We start from the raw sequence: 16,027 nt of genomic DNA, 5'->3' as shown, positions 1-16,027 counted from the left end.
CTGCTGACCGGATGTTAGCCAATGTTATTCCATTCTACAAAAAGGGAACGCCAAAACTTCTTAGTCAAACCTCAGTTCCTAGAAAAATTATGGTGAAGATTATACTGAGTATTATTGAAAGGCACTTAAAAGAATAATGCAATCACCAGGCACATTCAACATGGGTTCACAAAGGGAAAGTTCTGTTTAACTAATCTGATATCCTTGGTAAGGTCACCTGCCCAGGGGATGAAGGGAAGGCAGTGGATGTAGTTTTTCTGGGTTTTAGTAAGGCTTTTGATACTGGCCCTCACAGCATTCTTCTGGACAAGCTGTCCAACTATGGGATGAGTAGTTCTAAAAGGAGCAGCTAAGGACCTCACAGGCTTGTCGAGTTTGGAGAAAAGGAGGCTGGGGGGCAACATCATAGCTCTCTACAGCTTCTTGAAGATGGAAGTGGAGAGAGAGGTACTGATGTCTTCTGTCTTGTATGCAGTGATAGGGTGCATAGGAACGGCTTAAAGCTGCACCAGGAGAGATTTTGTCTGGACATTAGGAAGCATTTTTTTTACCAAGAAGGTGGTCAAACCCTCAAACAGGCTGTCCAGAGAGGTGGTTGATGTAAGTGTTTAAAAGGCATTTGGACAATGCCCTTAACAACATGCTTTAACTTCTGGTCGACCCTGAAGTGGTCGGGCATTTGGACTACGTGATTGTTGTAGGTCCTTTCCAATTGAAATAGTCTATTCTATTCTATCTCATCCACCTTTCTATTTACAAATGAATGAATTTCACAGCAAGGCGCATCCAGGATGAGCAATGAATCTCAGCCAGGCATTTCAAAATCAATTTTCAGACCAGAATCATTCTGACCTGAAACCTGGACTCTGAAATGTGTGGGTTTTGGTACATTGCTCATCAGCCTGCAGCAAATCATGTAAGGTTCAGAGGAAAGAAATATTCTGAAGCTTGGGATCCTCCCTTCAGGGTCCATGCAAAATCTGTTAAAGAACTTATTAGAGCTCTCCACAGTGCTGGAAATAACTTTTCATTCTCTCATTTAGGACATGCCAGATAGGATGTTCAAGAACCCAAAACTGTCAACAAGCTACCCAAAATGTGCACAAAAGTCTAAATTTCTTTAAGAAGTCACTAAGTCATTGAAAACCGATCTGAAAGACAGGCTGTAGTTTTCCTTGGCAAATTTTCTCAAGAGACACAGCTCTGACCCTATTATGAGGTAATGTTCAATAAAAAAACCACCGAAGTATTTCTTAGTATCCTGTCTTCACACCATTCGCCTTCTTCAGAATCAATGACATGGATTTCAGTACAAGAATCTATTAAAATGACACTGACTTCTAAAAGGTGTCAAACTGGCCTTTGCAAGTTGCATGAGCACTCAGAATATCCCTAACCAGAGTACACACCACATTCGTAATCATTCCTGAGATGCCCTCCATAACAAAATATTTACAGAGCCCTATACAAAATTCTCCAGTGGTCATCCTAAGATTTTGGCTCTTGAGTTCTTCAAGCAAAGATTATTACACCTGCCATATAGGTCTACCTGTACCAACAAACTGGAAAGCACAGAGCCAATATTTTGTCTAATTTACTCTGGCACTAACAGAATCAAAGCACAATCAACAAAATCAAAGCACAATCATACCCAGTAAAATAGGTGAGAAAAGAACAAATGAGCAAACAAGATCCCAAGGCCAATTTTCATCAAGAAATTATTAGTTCAGTTGAAAGAAATGAAGCCTACTCAAAGGGAAGAAAAAACATCAGAAGTGAACAGGAATCGCCTTAAGCATCATTTGAAGTGGCAAAGATTAAGTTAAACTTACCAATCAGCTGTAGAAATATGCAAAATAGTTCTAAACAATCTAAACTCAGTTAGCAGCAGCTGTTCACAGCATCACTGTGGACTAACTCATCCTCCAGACTACACTATCTCTATGATGCCATGACTATCTGGTTATTAGATCTTTAGGTAAGAGATACCTCCTCAGGTACCTTTGTAACGCGCTGCCAACTCCGGTTAAACTTCACAGGCCATGCCTATTAAATTGGTATTATACAAGCTCTTCACAATAGAGCTCCTCATGGGCTGACCAAATGATTCCCATAGTTCCTGTGGTGGGGCACACTCCAATATGAGACTGCATGTCCTGTAGTTTTTCATAACCATGAATCCATGTATTCTTATGTGTTTATTTAACAGAGCCCCAAGATAATTTCTCCACAGCTGTATTTGAACTGCCAACTTGTATTCAGATCAAGTAATATGACAGGTCTAAAAGCTCACTTGAAAAAACGTCTGTGAATGAATTGTTCGTGTTAAATACAGCTGTCTTACAAAAAACTCTATAAGTAACACTATATTCAGCATGTATATGCCAGCACTTGCATACTGCAGGAATTTAGAGGGCTTACTCATATGAATAATTCTTTACAATTCATTAAAAATACAAGTAAGGTTCCTAAAGTTTTTTCCCATTTAAGCCATCCCAACATAATGGCATAAAGTGCACTAAAATATTTAAGAATATATACTTATAGGTTTGATTTATTTCTAAAATACTTATTTGAATGTTTCTTTATGCTTTCTAAACAATAAAACATTTAACAAATAAGCCTATTATAAAACAGACTTTTCTTAAAATACACTCATAGTGTTAAACAGGAATTAGGGTCGGCAACCCTTCCAGCTCTTCTAAGAATAAACACCCACTAAAGCACTTTGTTCGGTTTTTTAAAAATATTTTATGAGGTTATAATATAAACATTTATAAATTCAAAGCACATCAAGCAGATGTTTTTAGTTTTGCTATACTTCACTGAAGTGTGTGAATGCAGAAAATATACAAATATAAAATTAAAGGGACAAAGAGAATGCTTACTTTCTCTAAATGCTTTACAGTAGCCAAGAAATGACAACAAAAAGAACAGGGCACACAGTAGGTCTGCTCTCCCAACAATCCCAGCAACCTTAAAAAAAAAAAAGAAAAAAGTTTCAGATTACCAGATACTATTCTTATAAAACCTGAGATAAGAGTGTAAACACACACACACACACACACACAAAGTGAAATGTATGAAAGACAATTGCTGTATCTTTTCAAGTGCTGTATCTTTTTTTTTTTTTAACCTGGTTTACTGGATTAATGATACCTAGTTTTCTAAGCCACATCCTAACTTTGATTGGGTATTGCTTAGTATTAACTAGGAAAATGATTTAGCTTTAGTTTATGAAAAACTGCTGGTTTAAGTACTTCACTGAATAAAATGTAGGCTCTGCAAATTCTATGTGGATCAGGCTCCCTTTCAGTAGAACTCTTAGCAAACCTGAACCCAAACAAAATTGGCAGCTCTGCTGAAATGCAAATCAAGACTGTCCACTTTCAGAAGTCAAGCCAATCTTCAAACTGCTGTCTGGACACTCAGAATAGCTTCCAGCCTGCAGAATCAGGGGAAAAGAAAATCTCCCCTCCCATAGTTTTTTGTGTTCTATTAATCGATTGCATTAGAGCTACCTCCAAATGCATCTTGTAACAGAAGCTGTACTAATGCAAAGAAAAAAGAGAGAGAGAGAGAGAGAGAGAAGCGCATTCAGGGACCTCTGTATTCCAGATCTGTGCCAACCTATTTAAATTAAAAGCATTCTCAGGGCCATCAACAAGCTTTGGTTCAAGCCCTTAGACTGTATTTACAGTAACTTGCTGAGACACAGCATGACATATTTTTGGATCGTCATTCCTCGACTACACAGGTGTCAGGATAAACCATGTATTTTTTGTGGAAATCACGACACAAGGGATTGGCAGGGGACTGTACAGGCCCTGATGTTGGGACCTCACTAGAACATACACTCAGAGCAAAGTCCACGGAAACTCCTCTTAATTTCAGTCTTGCTCTACTTCCTGGGGTGCTGGGTTCCATGTTTCCCGAGGATGGGCACAGAGTCCTTTCTGAAGCAGGGCAGAATAGTTACAAGGTTTTTTTAATCAAATTTTGAGGTGATATTTCAGGGACAAAAGCAGAAACTTTGGTTCTTGAATAGTACACCAGTTCTATTTTTTGAGTGAAAGAGAAAGAGGAAAGTAAAACCATAAATTGTATCTTCATTTTGTTAAATGCATCTGCTAACCCTCTCTTAGGAAAAGGGCATTTTTCTGTGTCAGTCTGACATGATAGAATAACTATTTCTGAATAACACCACAGAGAGAAAGTGTAGAGGCATGAGAGTAGGACTGAATCCACTGAAGAGACCCTTTTCCAATCTACTCTCAGCTTCACTTGAGTACTGTAAAAGGAGAAACTGCTGGACGTCTAAATTCCGTTCAGAAAAACTTCTTGATTTATGAAAAGCCATGCATCAAGCTTCCCTGCTTCTTTGTCTATCTTACAGAGGAATTACGAGAATTAACTCAATAGCTGTGGAGTGCTTTGAAAGGTGAAAATAATGAAATGTCATTCTGTTTCAGGAGCTGCTCTCAGCTAATGAGATAAAAGTAAAGGTGAACTGACACAATTTTGAAAATAAATGGCAACTTGCTACAACAAAGAGATTAAGGGTCTAGTAACATAGAGCCTCAGATGTCTCCCATGTTATCTCGAATGCCTATAGTCTCTGGTAACAAGGTAAACAAACAAACAAACAAACCAACCAGTTTAAAATCAGTATCAGGTATATTCTTATGTCCGTGTTTCATTTAGTATTTCATTACTAAGGTGTTACGAAGAATAAGCATTTTTTAGAAGAGAGAGCTATGCCACACGACTGTTTACTTGTAGGCACAAAAAAGATAATGTCAGATGTTTTTCTTACTTAGGTACTGAAAGCATTAAACTTTTCAGGATCTGTTTTACATGACAGTTTGTTTCACGCTGTATATACCAAAATCCAAAGCAGCAAACAGATTCTTCACCATTTTATGTCAAAATATGTCATCTCATTTCAAAACCAGGATGTCATGATACTTAAAACTCACTGATTTAAAATCATGAGGAATGCTTTTTAAGGAGTGCTGCCTGACACGCACCGATGCTAAAACCATAGCAGTATCTTAATTGCTTCGGTGCACCAAGATTTATTAGTCACTGTGTAAATTATTAAAGGCCTTTGTTCACTCCTGGATCATAGAAGAGCAGATCATATGCAAGCATGCTCCTTTTTCCTCTTCTTCCAATGCTTGCCCAGAGCACATGAAAGTCTTCAAATCTTGCATATGCAAGCAGACCATGTCACTGGTAATTTATTTGACATGATCAAGGTCTTAATAACATTTGCCTGCTGATTTAAATATATTTTGCAATTAAATGGAATGAAGAATAAAATTACAAATATTGATAAAGGAGTCAATAGTGGGTCTATTCCAAAGTTAAGAATCAAGTGAGATTTCATGTCAGAACATCAGAAGCACTGAAGACATGTTTTACTTCAACATTTAGAACTGGTTTTGGAGAACAAATACAAAGGGCCCTTCTGACATGAGCACAACGCACTCTCACAAAGAAGTTATTCAGTAGGCGAGCAGACACCAGAGAGTGATTGGCAGAATGTTTTAGCCACACTGTCAAAAAAGGTGCCAAATTACTAACATAGAACTTTACACCATCTCTAGGTTTCCAATACATGCAGGGTCCTCAGTCAGCTCAGAGGCATGGCTTTCCATAACCTCTTCCCCATCGATCATGTGCAAAGCAAATGAAAAAAGCCAAAACCATGAAATACTGTGAATAAATGAAAAATCAGTGCCACATATATAAAATAAGGTGCACTGAGGATTCAGTGTTCATTACTAGCACAAAGATCAAAGTTAAAGCTAGTACTTTTTCAGGAGCTCAGTCCTTCCGAACTCTAAAAAATATATATATATTCCTGCACTGTGATTATTTTATATTTCATTTATTTATTATTACAAGATCAAGCAATCAGGGACCACATCCAGCAAGCCCACTGGCATAAAGCCATAGGATTTTCTTTTGCACTCACAGTTAAGAGTTTTTTAAGAAAACCGTCTCCTCTTCTCTAGAATTTCTACTCAAGGACTTTGATCTTCGGTCAGGTATTTTAATCGGTTGCTATTCTGCATCTTTACAGCTTCCACTTCCAGCCACTGTTACACTTTTGTTCATACTATTAAAAGGCCCACTACTACCAAATCTATGTTCCCCATGTACATAATCACAGACTGTGATAAAAAAACCCATCTTTTAATCTTCTTCATATTAAAAATATAAACCGATAGAGTTCAATCTCTCATTACACAGGATGACTTTCAGTCCTTTAGTGATTTTCCTGGCTGTTCTGAGCACTCTCCTTTTTTCTCAGTGTCCTCCTTGCAGCATGGATACAAAACTGGATACGGTATTCTAATACAGTCACAACCAGAGTTCATAAAATGCCCCTACTCCAATTTTCTATCTCCCATCTCCTTTTTTTTTTTATTGAAGCAAATGGAAATGAAAAGTGGTTATGGGTTTGCATTCAGTTTATCTTCCATTGTCCTTGGCTGCTTGTGAGCTAATGTTTCTACTAATGAATTCTTAATCCAATAATTAGGGAAACTCTGTAGTTTACGACTATCCTTCTTTAGTTATTGTACTTAAATGAATTCATTTATCTTTCTTAATAAGGTCCAGCTCTGTGGAATTACAAGCTTTTGGAAGTACTAACCATAATATATGATTGTTCTCATAAGACATGTGCCAAGAGAAGTGTTAATATATAAAAGCAATGTGCAGAGTATAAGGGTGTGTCAGAATTAATTACTCAAGATGGTCAAGAACTTCTAAGACATAAATTCTTGGAGCTAATTATTCAGTACTTACACATTCAGTGTGCACTGGATGTACAGCAAACAGCAAAGCAGCTAGAAGAGATGTCTTTGGAGCCAGGTTTAGCCTTCTTCCTTTAGTACTGAATTGCAGTCCGCCCAATAATATTGAGAACACATCAATCATCAATACTGAGATAGTACAATGCAGTATTATATTGACGACATGGAAACCAATGGGGTAGAAGCCTCCAGCAAAAAGGTAATTAATTCTATATAGAAATAAAAACAGTAACACTAGGAATTACATCACTGGTTAGAGATACGCAAAGAGAAAACCTAAACAACTCCATAGCAAGTTCACATTAGACACACACAGAGAAACAAAAAAGGCTGAAAAATACCAGCAAATCCAGCATGCAGGTATTACAACTTAGCCACCACAGTCAGCTAGAAACGATGTCCTGATGAAAGGTCACTCACAGGTATTCATATGCAATACCATATTCAGCATACACAGGTTAATGCTATTATGTAAATCATACCTACGGTTACTTAGAACTGGCTTTTGGTCAGTAAGGTAACCTTGCAACCTTGCAACACAGGAGTGTCCTGTGGATAAACAATCCCACCTATTGGAGGGATACCCTTGAGCTTAAAAGAAACTATGTCCAAAACCAACCTGATTAAATTATTTTAATTAAATCCACACAGTGAGAAAGCTAACATGCACTGAGATTATGATTTCCACTGACATTCTAGATGAATAGCATCCCAGCATTTGTACCAACGATGTGGAATCTATCTGGGTGCAATCAGTATCAATCCAGGGAGTAGTCAGTTAGCACATCATAGTGAGTAATTTGTGAGACTGGTTATAGAGATGTTCTATGCAAGTATTAGAACCAGAAGGAAGTGTAAGTGAAAATTCAGTCTAAAACCTTATTCAAGACAGGAACTGTGCAGTAAAATGGAGAGGGAGAAGAAAAGGGAGAAAGATCTTGTTATTATCCATATACTTCTATCAGCAGATGAGATATACAGAAATATAGTTTGGATAGAGGATTTTATGTAGTTTGTTTGGTCAGTCTGCATCTGGCTTAAAGGAAAACTATTAAAAAACCCTAACTGCTTATAAATGTGATACATATGAAAGTTGGAGCTTAGGAAAATTAAGAAAACCAATCTCTTTTTTGTGAAAATAACATTTTATGGATCATCTCCACATGCTCATCTATATTTTCAGACATTGTAACCACTGTATCCCAGTTCACTCTTTAAACTAACCAGGATGTTAGTAGAGATGCAATATACCACAGAGACCTTGAAGAGAAAGGAAAGTATGTGCTGCATAATGCACTGAAAGCTTTAACAGGTTAAAAATGAAGAGGGCCCGACAGACAGTGAAACTCAGAGTGCTAAGTACTTAAAACACTGACACTGCACTCGAGTTAAAACTTTTGTTTGAGGACTAAGAGTGGGAGTACTCTGGCTTAGACTGGACACAACTGCAGAAAGATTGCCAGGTCCCCATCCACAAAACTGAGTTGTATGGGGAAAAGAAGCTTAAGACTGAATCCTCAAAGGTGCACTGCATTACTGTGCCAAATTTCTATATGGTCTACTGCTTGGTCAAATCTTTGTGCAAAACGCAACCCAAGCACCCTCAGAAGTAATCCTCATAAACCTTCAGTTATTTGAGAAAACCAGCAAGATACATATACAGGCAGACATCTCTCTCACTAGGATTCTGAGACTTGCTCTCTTGAAATTAGAATACTGAGGGAAAAGGTCAAGGGAAAAGGTGAAGACTATTCAGTGACCTAGTGGCAAAAGGCCACAGGAAATTGATGCTCTTTATAAAACGTCATTTGACAGTTCACCACAAAAGCAGAGAACAGAAACTACAATAGCAGTGTAACAGCATGGCTAAGAGAAGGGAAGGTACACCTCCTAGTTCTTCGATGATGTGACCTACATACTAAACCATACTACCCCTAGTACGAAGGTATATAAGATCATCAGATACAATCTCTGAAAGGCACACTGAAATACAGAACGTCAAAACTAGGTATACTTTGAGAAATAAATAATTTGAAATTTAAAACTCAATTTGGTATTAAGGTAGTGAACAGGAAAATCATATTCAGGAAAGGTATCCAACTACCCTCCAGATATTTTGTCTATTCTTTCCTGTTGCCTCCTCCCTATAATCAATTAAGACAACATTTGTTAAAAAAAATTCAGACCTTAAGCAAAAAGACAAGTCTCACCTGAAAGTTAGGACAGTTAGTGGTCGATATGACTTATGACTGGTATTGCTGCTGAGTTTGCTACCCCAAAAGTCATGATGCCACAGGTCACCAAGTGGGGTTTCTGCCCTGAGGTCCTGAAAGGAAACATAAATTATCGGATTCTTAACATTTCTGTTTTGTTCAAAGCAGCTAAAACACAAACAAGTTTATGAATATCAGCTCATGCTAACACGGACATAGTGGATGTTTTGTTGGCTCACTACTGACATTTGACAAGGTACCCAAGTTTACAATGAAGGTCACATCATATGATGACATGCCTGTCACCATAAAGGTCAAGATGCTTGGATTCTGTCAGTAGACATAACTACATGAAATTTAGTACAGCTATGCATATTCATATGCATTGATAATCTGGTCAATAGCTGAGAAAGAAAACATATTAAAAAACCCTTTACTTTATACTTTTGTAAAAAGCCTTTGATTTTACGTGTAGGTTGTTATCTTGTGAAAGTGGCCAACTACAAAATGCTTCAAATAGCTATTTTTCAACCAGTGTCAGTAGCACAACTACTAATGAGAGCGTGAAAGCAAGGAGGCTAAAGATTGAAAACAACAATTAGCTCATTTTGAAGCGTTACTTTGCACAGGACACCATTCAAATAGTGGTGGGGGGTTTTTTAATTCTTAAGACATGAAGACAAGAATAAAAAAATCTCTATATACTGCTCTAAAAAATTAACAGCAGAAGACAGAAAAGGAATTAATTTTTTTTTAATTTGGGGTGGAGTAAGGAACTATTAAAAAAAAAACCCAACTCACTGCAAAGGGAAAGTCTACTATTTTCTTTTATCTTAAAACCATGTGATAATGAAAAAATCCAAATAACGTAGACTACTGAATGGAAAACATACACTTTGGAGAGGAAAAAATGATGTGCTTGGTAGCACAAGTTGGAAAGCTCAAATTAACATATTCATCTTCTACTTGCCCCTATTCTTCTTCTTCCCTGGTGCAATTAAATACCAATTTATGCTATAGCAAACATGCAGGTTAAATACACTTAACATAGAACCTAAGAACAAAATTGTACTACTAGCAAATGAATAACTTTCGTACAGGCGCTGGTATTACATTTGCAGTCAACCACAAATTACTCTACTCCCACCCTCTGCCATCAGATTCTTCAAGACACGAACAAACTAAAGCAGATTAACAAGCCAATACAAACATAAGTAAGCAGACAAATAAGGTTGCTAAAACCATCAAAGGTCTTACAAAGCCAAGTGTCCTACCTATGTCTTACTCCTCCTACATTTCCCTCTACTTAGAAGATTTCCCACATTACAATATCCTTGGTTCACTATCTCTGGTTCCTATCAATGCTGCCACCATCTCACTTGCTTCTACAGTATGTTGAGCACCTCCTGTTGTCTCCAGTAACTTCCATCTCATCCTTAGCTAGCATTTTGGGCCTGCCAACAAGGCAAGAGAGAACACATACCCAAGGTACAGCCAAATTTCCAGGCCACGTGGACTGGCTGCTGCTAAACTGAACTTAAAATAACTTGAGTTTTCTTGCTACTCCCTTAACGCATTGTGACTTTCAGCCATGCAAAAATAAAAAAAAAATCCAGGAAGCAATTTATTTCTATCATTTGATCAAATTTCACCATTATTAGACAACTGGTTGAAAGAAAACCCCAAAATAGGAAGGAGAAGTAGGCTAAAAATCCTAGCACATTGTCAGATGAAGTGAAGCATTCTCTAACAGGTTACTAATCAATATGCAGAAAAGAGAGCACCGTAGTCTTTGAAAAGTCCTGTACTGCAGCTGTCAATTAAGGGATTCTCAAGGAATACATTAAGAAATCAAGACTCACAGGGGATCCTATTTGTGCTTAAGAATTATCAAGGCACAAAATTTCTTCACTCTCACACAGATGTTTCTACTGCTAAGCAATAGCTATGAATTTCTTTTTCTCCCAGGACTGCAATTTTGGCCTTAGGCACCTAAATTCTCTTTCCATTCCTCACTGGTATGTGCAAACCCTAAAGGTCATAATTTGACTCTCAGGGAAGGAGTGTGGTCAACAAGCAAGCCACTAAATGAGTGCTTTTCCAGGGACAAGTTGGGACTGGGTTGCACACCAACGTCTACTAGTGTCTCTGTACTCCGCAGGGAACAGCTGTTTGGGGGCTCTGTGGCCCTCAGACTGTTTCTCCAACCAACAGCACTGCTACTTATGGACTTTTGCCAAAGAAAGGAACCATGGAAGAGAAACTTTTTTTTAGTCTTAAAATTATGTCTATGTCACAGATGGTCCACAATAACTTGAGATGGGAAATATATTTGAGATGTGCAATGCTAGTTCTCCATTTCTGCTAATATCAGTCTTCTTTTGTCTTCCACAGGAAGAATGCAGGAAAATCTGAATACTTGGCATTATTTAGTGATTAGATTACACTTCCATGTGACCCAAAAATCTTTAGTCATGTATCTTGCTCTTCTATCCAAATTCTGTGAGAAAGTTTCCTAAATTAATCTTCCCACTCAGTCGACTTACTGTAAAATAGGAATGGTTTGTTCTACGAGGCACAGCTGTTTAAAAGTTCCATATGATTTTCTCTTTAATAACTGAAAGTAGATATCAAAGAATCTCTAAATATTTGATTAGCAGAAGGTTACAGACAGCAATACATGAAGAAAGGTCAGGTTTTCTATATAAAGGCTTATGGAAATGACACATTATGTCTGAAGCTCCTTCTAATCCAACTGTTTGTCTTGCCAAGCTAGTAAATAAATCAAGACAAAAGTCACTATTGCATACCAGTTAAAATGCTGCTTAAAATTACAAGAAAGCTTCTGGAAAGCAGCCTTGAACCTCAATAAAATCTAGTACCAGAATGTTCCACAATATGGTAGGCATGAGGTCAACTAACAGTGTATCTTTCACTTAAAAAAAAAAAAAAAAAAGATTGGGTGGTGGTTGTAAGTAGTAAATTAACAAAAAGGTCACTGTGTGGCATCCAAGAAAATACTAGTATAGTAATACTCAGTAAATTTACATAATTACTTCACCTGCTGTCTCTTCTACTGAATAGGAATAAAATATGCTATGTGTTGTTTAATAAACTGTCTCCCTCCCCAGTGAACTGGTAAACTTATTCTCTCTGCATTTTTCTTGTGGATTTTGTTATTTCCATGTATTCATATGACCCATCTGTTATAATGATACTGTCGCAAAAATCTCATTTAATTTCTAGGGAATAACAGAGGATTTTGATGTGAAAAATAGAATAAGCCTCACAGTTTTTCAAACATACAGACTAGCTATGAATTAATCTATTTAAGCAGTTGGTTGAGTTTCTCAGCATTGCCAACAGCTATAATCTCGGTGCATGTTGTTGTGTTGCACAGATAAATTGAATCATTTTGAAAGTAAAGACTGAAAAAAATGGAGAAAGATTACAAATGTGGAAATTGCACATGAACAAACAACATCAATCTTCTGTTCATTCTTCCAGGAGTATACCATAGTTGTGCCCCACACAAAACTTTGCAGAATGAAACATTGCCAGGGGCTGTGTAATTTAAAATATAATGCTTAAAAAAACATAAAAATCACTGTATGTTCTTAATTCTGTAGTATTGTCTTAGAAGCTTTGAGATTTATTTCCAATTTGACAGATGTATTTCCTCCCCCCATACATTTATAAGTCAAGGTATGATGACTTACACAAGCATAATACAAATTTGTCTAAGGAAACAGTAATTCTGTGGGATTCTCAAAAGCACACTGCAGTAAATTGCCTCTAAATCTTGCGCAAGGAAGAGAAAAAAAAAGGTGAATTGTGTTCTTCTGGCAGTATGAATCTCCAGATTATCCTCCTTGTAACCCTGTGGCTTCAGGAAAACACAACCAACAAATAAGGGTGATACTTTTCACCTTGTGCTTCTCTTTTCAAACATTTAACAAGTCCCTTCCAGAAGAGCGTAGAGGCTGTAACACCAAGACTCACCCTTGAGTACGGGCTCACTAACTGCTACGTGTGATGCTGTGAAGTGTCTCAGCAATTGAAGACACTCAGCTAGAGGTTTGTTCGAGTCACATACTAATTCTAAGTCCTTCAAGTATTGTTTATTGCATGCAATATCAGTTTTAAAATAGAGCACAAGAATACTCTGCCTCTATCTAAAAAAAAACCAAACTGTTGTCCCAGGAACTTTAAGAGGAGAAGGAGCATAGGAAAAGAAAGCTTTCCTTACTCCTGTAACATTTTTATGGTATAAACCACAGCTAGAGAATACTTGCAACCTGCAATTGCTTAGTGATGCATTATGTATCTTGCCACCAGACTAAGTTTGTTCACCTGTCACCCTGAGAAGAAAATGAAAAAGTCTCCTGTTAACATCAACAGGTATTAGAAAAGTTCACTGCATACTCTTATGAACACAGAAATTATCATAAAATTAGATCTATAAGCAGTTTTGATGTACAGGTACCCTGTGAATAAGCGTTACAAACATCACATCCAAATTTGCTGCAACCCTGGATAATGCTTTCTTCAATGACAAGCAAACAAAGTCTGTTTGGTATGGCAAAAAGAGTTCCCTTCCCCTTGACCAGATACCAACAGTTGTTAAGCAGAGCATCTCCCTTGCAAAAGAATGAAAGCGGACGCATTCCAAAAAAAAAAAAAAAGAAAAGCTGTTTAATTTGTTCACTCTTGCTTATGCATTAGAACCCAAGTCATGTTATTCAAATAGCTTTAGGAATAAGATCTTGTTAAGCATGCTTACGCTTCTGGCTTTTTGGTAGAGTACCACGGCACAGTTCGTCAACCTTAAATAAGGCTTACTTTAAAAAAACCCAACAAAACAAACAGAAAAAATGAAGTTCACAAAAAATAATATCAGAAGGAAGCTCTTTACTTGGATGAGTATTTTGGGCCTACTTATATCAACTGTTGTCTGAACTGTGTTCAGAGAAGGGCAACGAAGCTGGTGAAGGGTCTAGAGAACAAGTCTTGTGAGGAACAGGTGAGGGAACAGGGATTGTTTAGCCTGGAGAAAAGGAGGCTGAAAGGAGGTTGTAGTGAGGTGGGGGTTGATCTCTTGCCTGAGGTAACAAGTGACAGGACTAGAGGAAATGGCCTCGAATTGCACCAGAGAAGATTTAGATTGGGTATTAGGAAAAATTTCTTTACAGAGAGGGTTGTGAAGCACTGGAGGAGGCTGCCCAGCACCGTGGTGGAGTCCCCATCTCTGGAAGTGTTTAAAAGACATGTGGATGTGGCACTGCGAGACATGGTTTAGGGACCCTGGGTGTTCAGTTGGACTTGATAATCTTAAAGGTCTCTTCCAACCAGATGATTCCATGTGATTCTGTGATTACTTCTTTTCCCATGACCATTTATGTCAAAGTGCGTGAGGGGGAAAGAAGAGACAAACCTTATTATTGATGATGGCTTCAGAATCATCAAAGACAAAATCTCCATCAAAGCTGTTAGCAAAACAGAGGAAGGAAATTAACGCCACAACTGTTTTAGCCCAGTACGATGGAAGGATGAACCATGGTACGTCATGGTCCAGATTAGGTTCGGTATGTGCCATTCTGTGAAATGCTTGTTCCGAGCTGGAAGCTTCAGCATTATGATGGTTGCAATTCTGAAAGAAATACATACAAATACATAATCACAGTTGCATTTCACTAAAGAATTTTAAAATGGAGAGCTGGGTTGAAAGAGAAGAATGAAGTTTCATACAGCCTAACATTTTTTTCTCAGAGTGTTTCATAATTACAGGAACATATCCAAACATAATTTTGTACTTCAAATGTGGAAGAAAGGCACAGTTTCTCATGGCTGGAGCACAGAGATAAAGCCAAGAAATTCTTAGATTCTAAGTTAAAGCTTTGGCTCAGATAAATTCCAAAACCTTAATCGAATCACTGCTTTTCTGTTTCTTGCTATTGTTTTCAGGCGTAACAAACAGGGTTATCACATGGTCTGTGGAGCATTTTTAAAGTTCTTAAGAGAATGATAACCACTATATTTTCTGTCTGAGTGTGAAAAACAAACATCATCAATTGCAGAAGAACTCAACTTCCTCCTATTAATTGAATTAAAAGCCCTAGTCTTACACGTAGCCCATACAGGGAAATCATACAAACATCACAAGCAGTCAGATCCAGAGATGGCAGTTAGCAGACTAGGCCCTAAACCTCAACAAATCAAACAATGACACCACAAGATGCATACAGTTAAGAGCAAAGTAAGGTTTACTGGATCACTCTGCACACTGCAAGTACAGTATAGGCTAAATTCCACTGCTGTGTTCATGGGCTTATGAGATTGTTGAGGTAAATAAAAAAAGATCATGCAATCCAACAGCAGAGTGATGCATCAGTGTGGATATAATGAGGCTGGAGGTTTATCCATGAGCTGTCTTTACTGAAAAGAGTCTCTTTTGATGCTCCAAAGCCAGTCCTCAGCCCAGACAGCTATTCTGCCTCTGCTCCTCCGTGCTGCGCCAGTATTGTGAGTGGTCATCTTATCAAATGCTGCTACAAATGGCAGGGGGAAGGAGGTTATGAATAGAAAACTGCCATAAAAGCAAGGCATAATACAAAGTTTTTATTTGTAAATGCTAAGAACAGGCACATATAGCAGTTCAGCTTCACAATTTCTAGGGTCAAAAGCTTAGCTTATTAACTTTCTTATTATCTAGTAGCCTTTTAAATCAACTGTTGCAACCCTGAAAACAATGTAATTAACATCTTCATACAATCTAGGAAAAAGCTCCAGTCATTTGGCTTCTTGAACAGACTTGACAATTAAAGCTCCCTAAGGCAACTGCTTTGTAGCTTTCTGATAAATCCGGTCTCCACGAATTCCCAGTGTCTGTACACACACATCCACACAGACAAGTGGTACTCTCATCACAGCAGTGCCCCTTTTCTCTTTGGGGACTAAATAGCAGTACTCCCAAATGCAGATAGA

At 37.7% G+C, this 16,027-nt stretch overlaps 1 protein-coding gene across 1 annotated transcript in view; it reads right to left on the bottom strand.

Annotated features, from left to right (window-relative positions):
• The window catches only part of TMTC4 (transmembrane and tetratricopeptide repeat containing 4), a gene marked incomplete at its 3' end in the record, with an annotated part of 32,749 nt that extends 18,055 nt beyond the window's left edge, over positions 1 to 14,694 (bottom strand). The window contains exons 1-4 of the mRNA XM_010145259.1: positions 14,478 to 14,694; positions 9,041 to 9,156; positions 6,823 to 7,039; positions 2,889 to 2,976 (exon numbers count right to left, since the gene is read on the bottom strand). Coding sequence (XP_010143561.1) covers positions 2,889 to 2,976; positions 6,823 to 7,039; positions 9,041 to 9,156; positions 14,478 to 14,639 — 583 coding nt within the window. The remainder of the gene's footprint in view (positions 1 to 2,888; positions 2,977 to 6,822; positions 7,040 to 9,040; positions 9,157 to 14,477) is intronic.
• Between the last annotated feature and the right edge of the window lie 1,333 nt (positions 14,695 to 16,027).

This window comes from Buceros rhinoceros, unplaced genomic scaffold (assembly GCF_000710305.1).
Source record: "Buceros rhinoceros silvestris isolate BGI_N320 unplaced genomic scaffold, ASM71030v1 scaffold2031, whole genome shotgun sequence".
Lineage (NCBI taxonomy): Eukaryota > Metazoa > Chordata > Aves > Bucerotiformes > Bucerotidae > Buceros > Buceros rhinoceros.
Note: the sequence above shows the minus strand (reverse complement) of the source record. Positions and strands in the feature narration are given on the sequence as shown.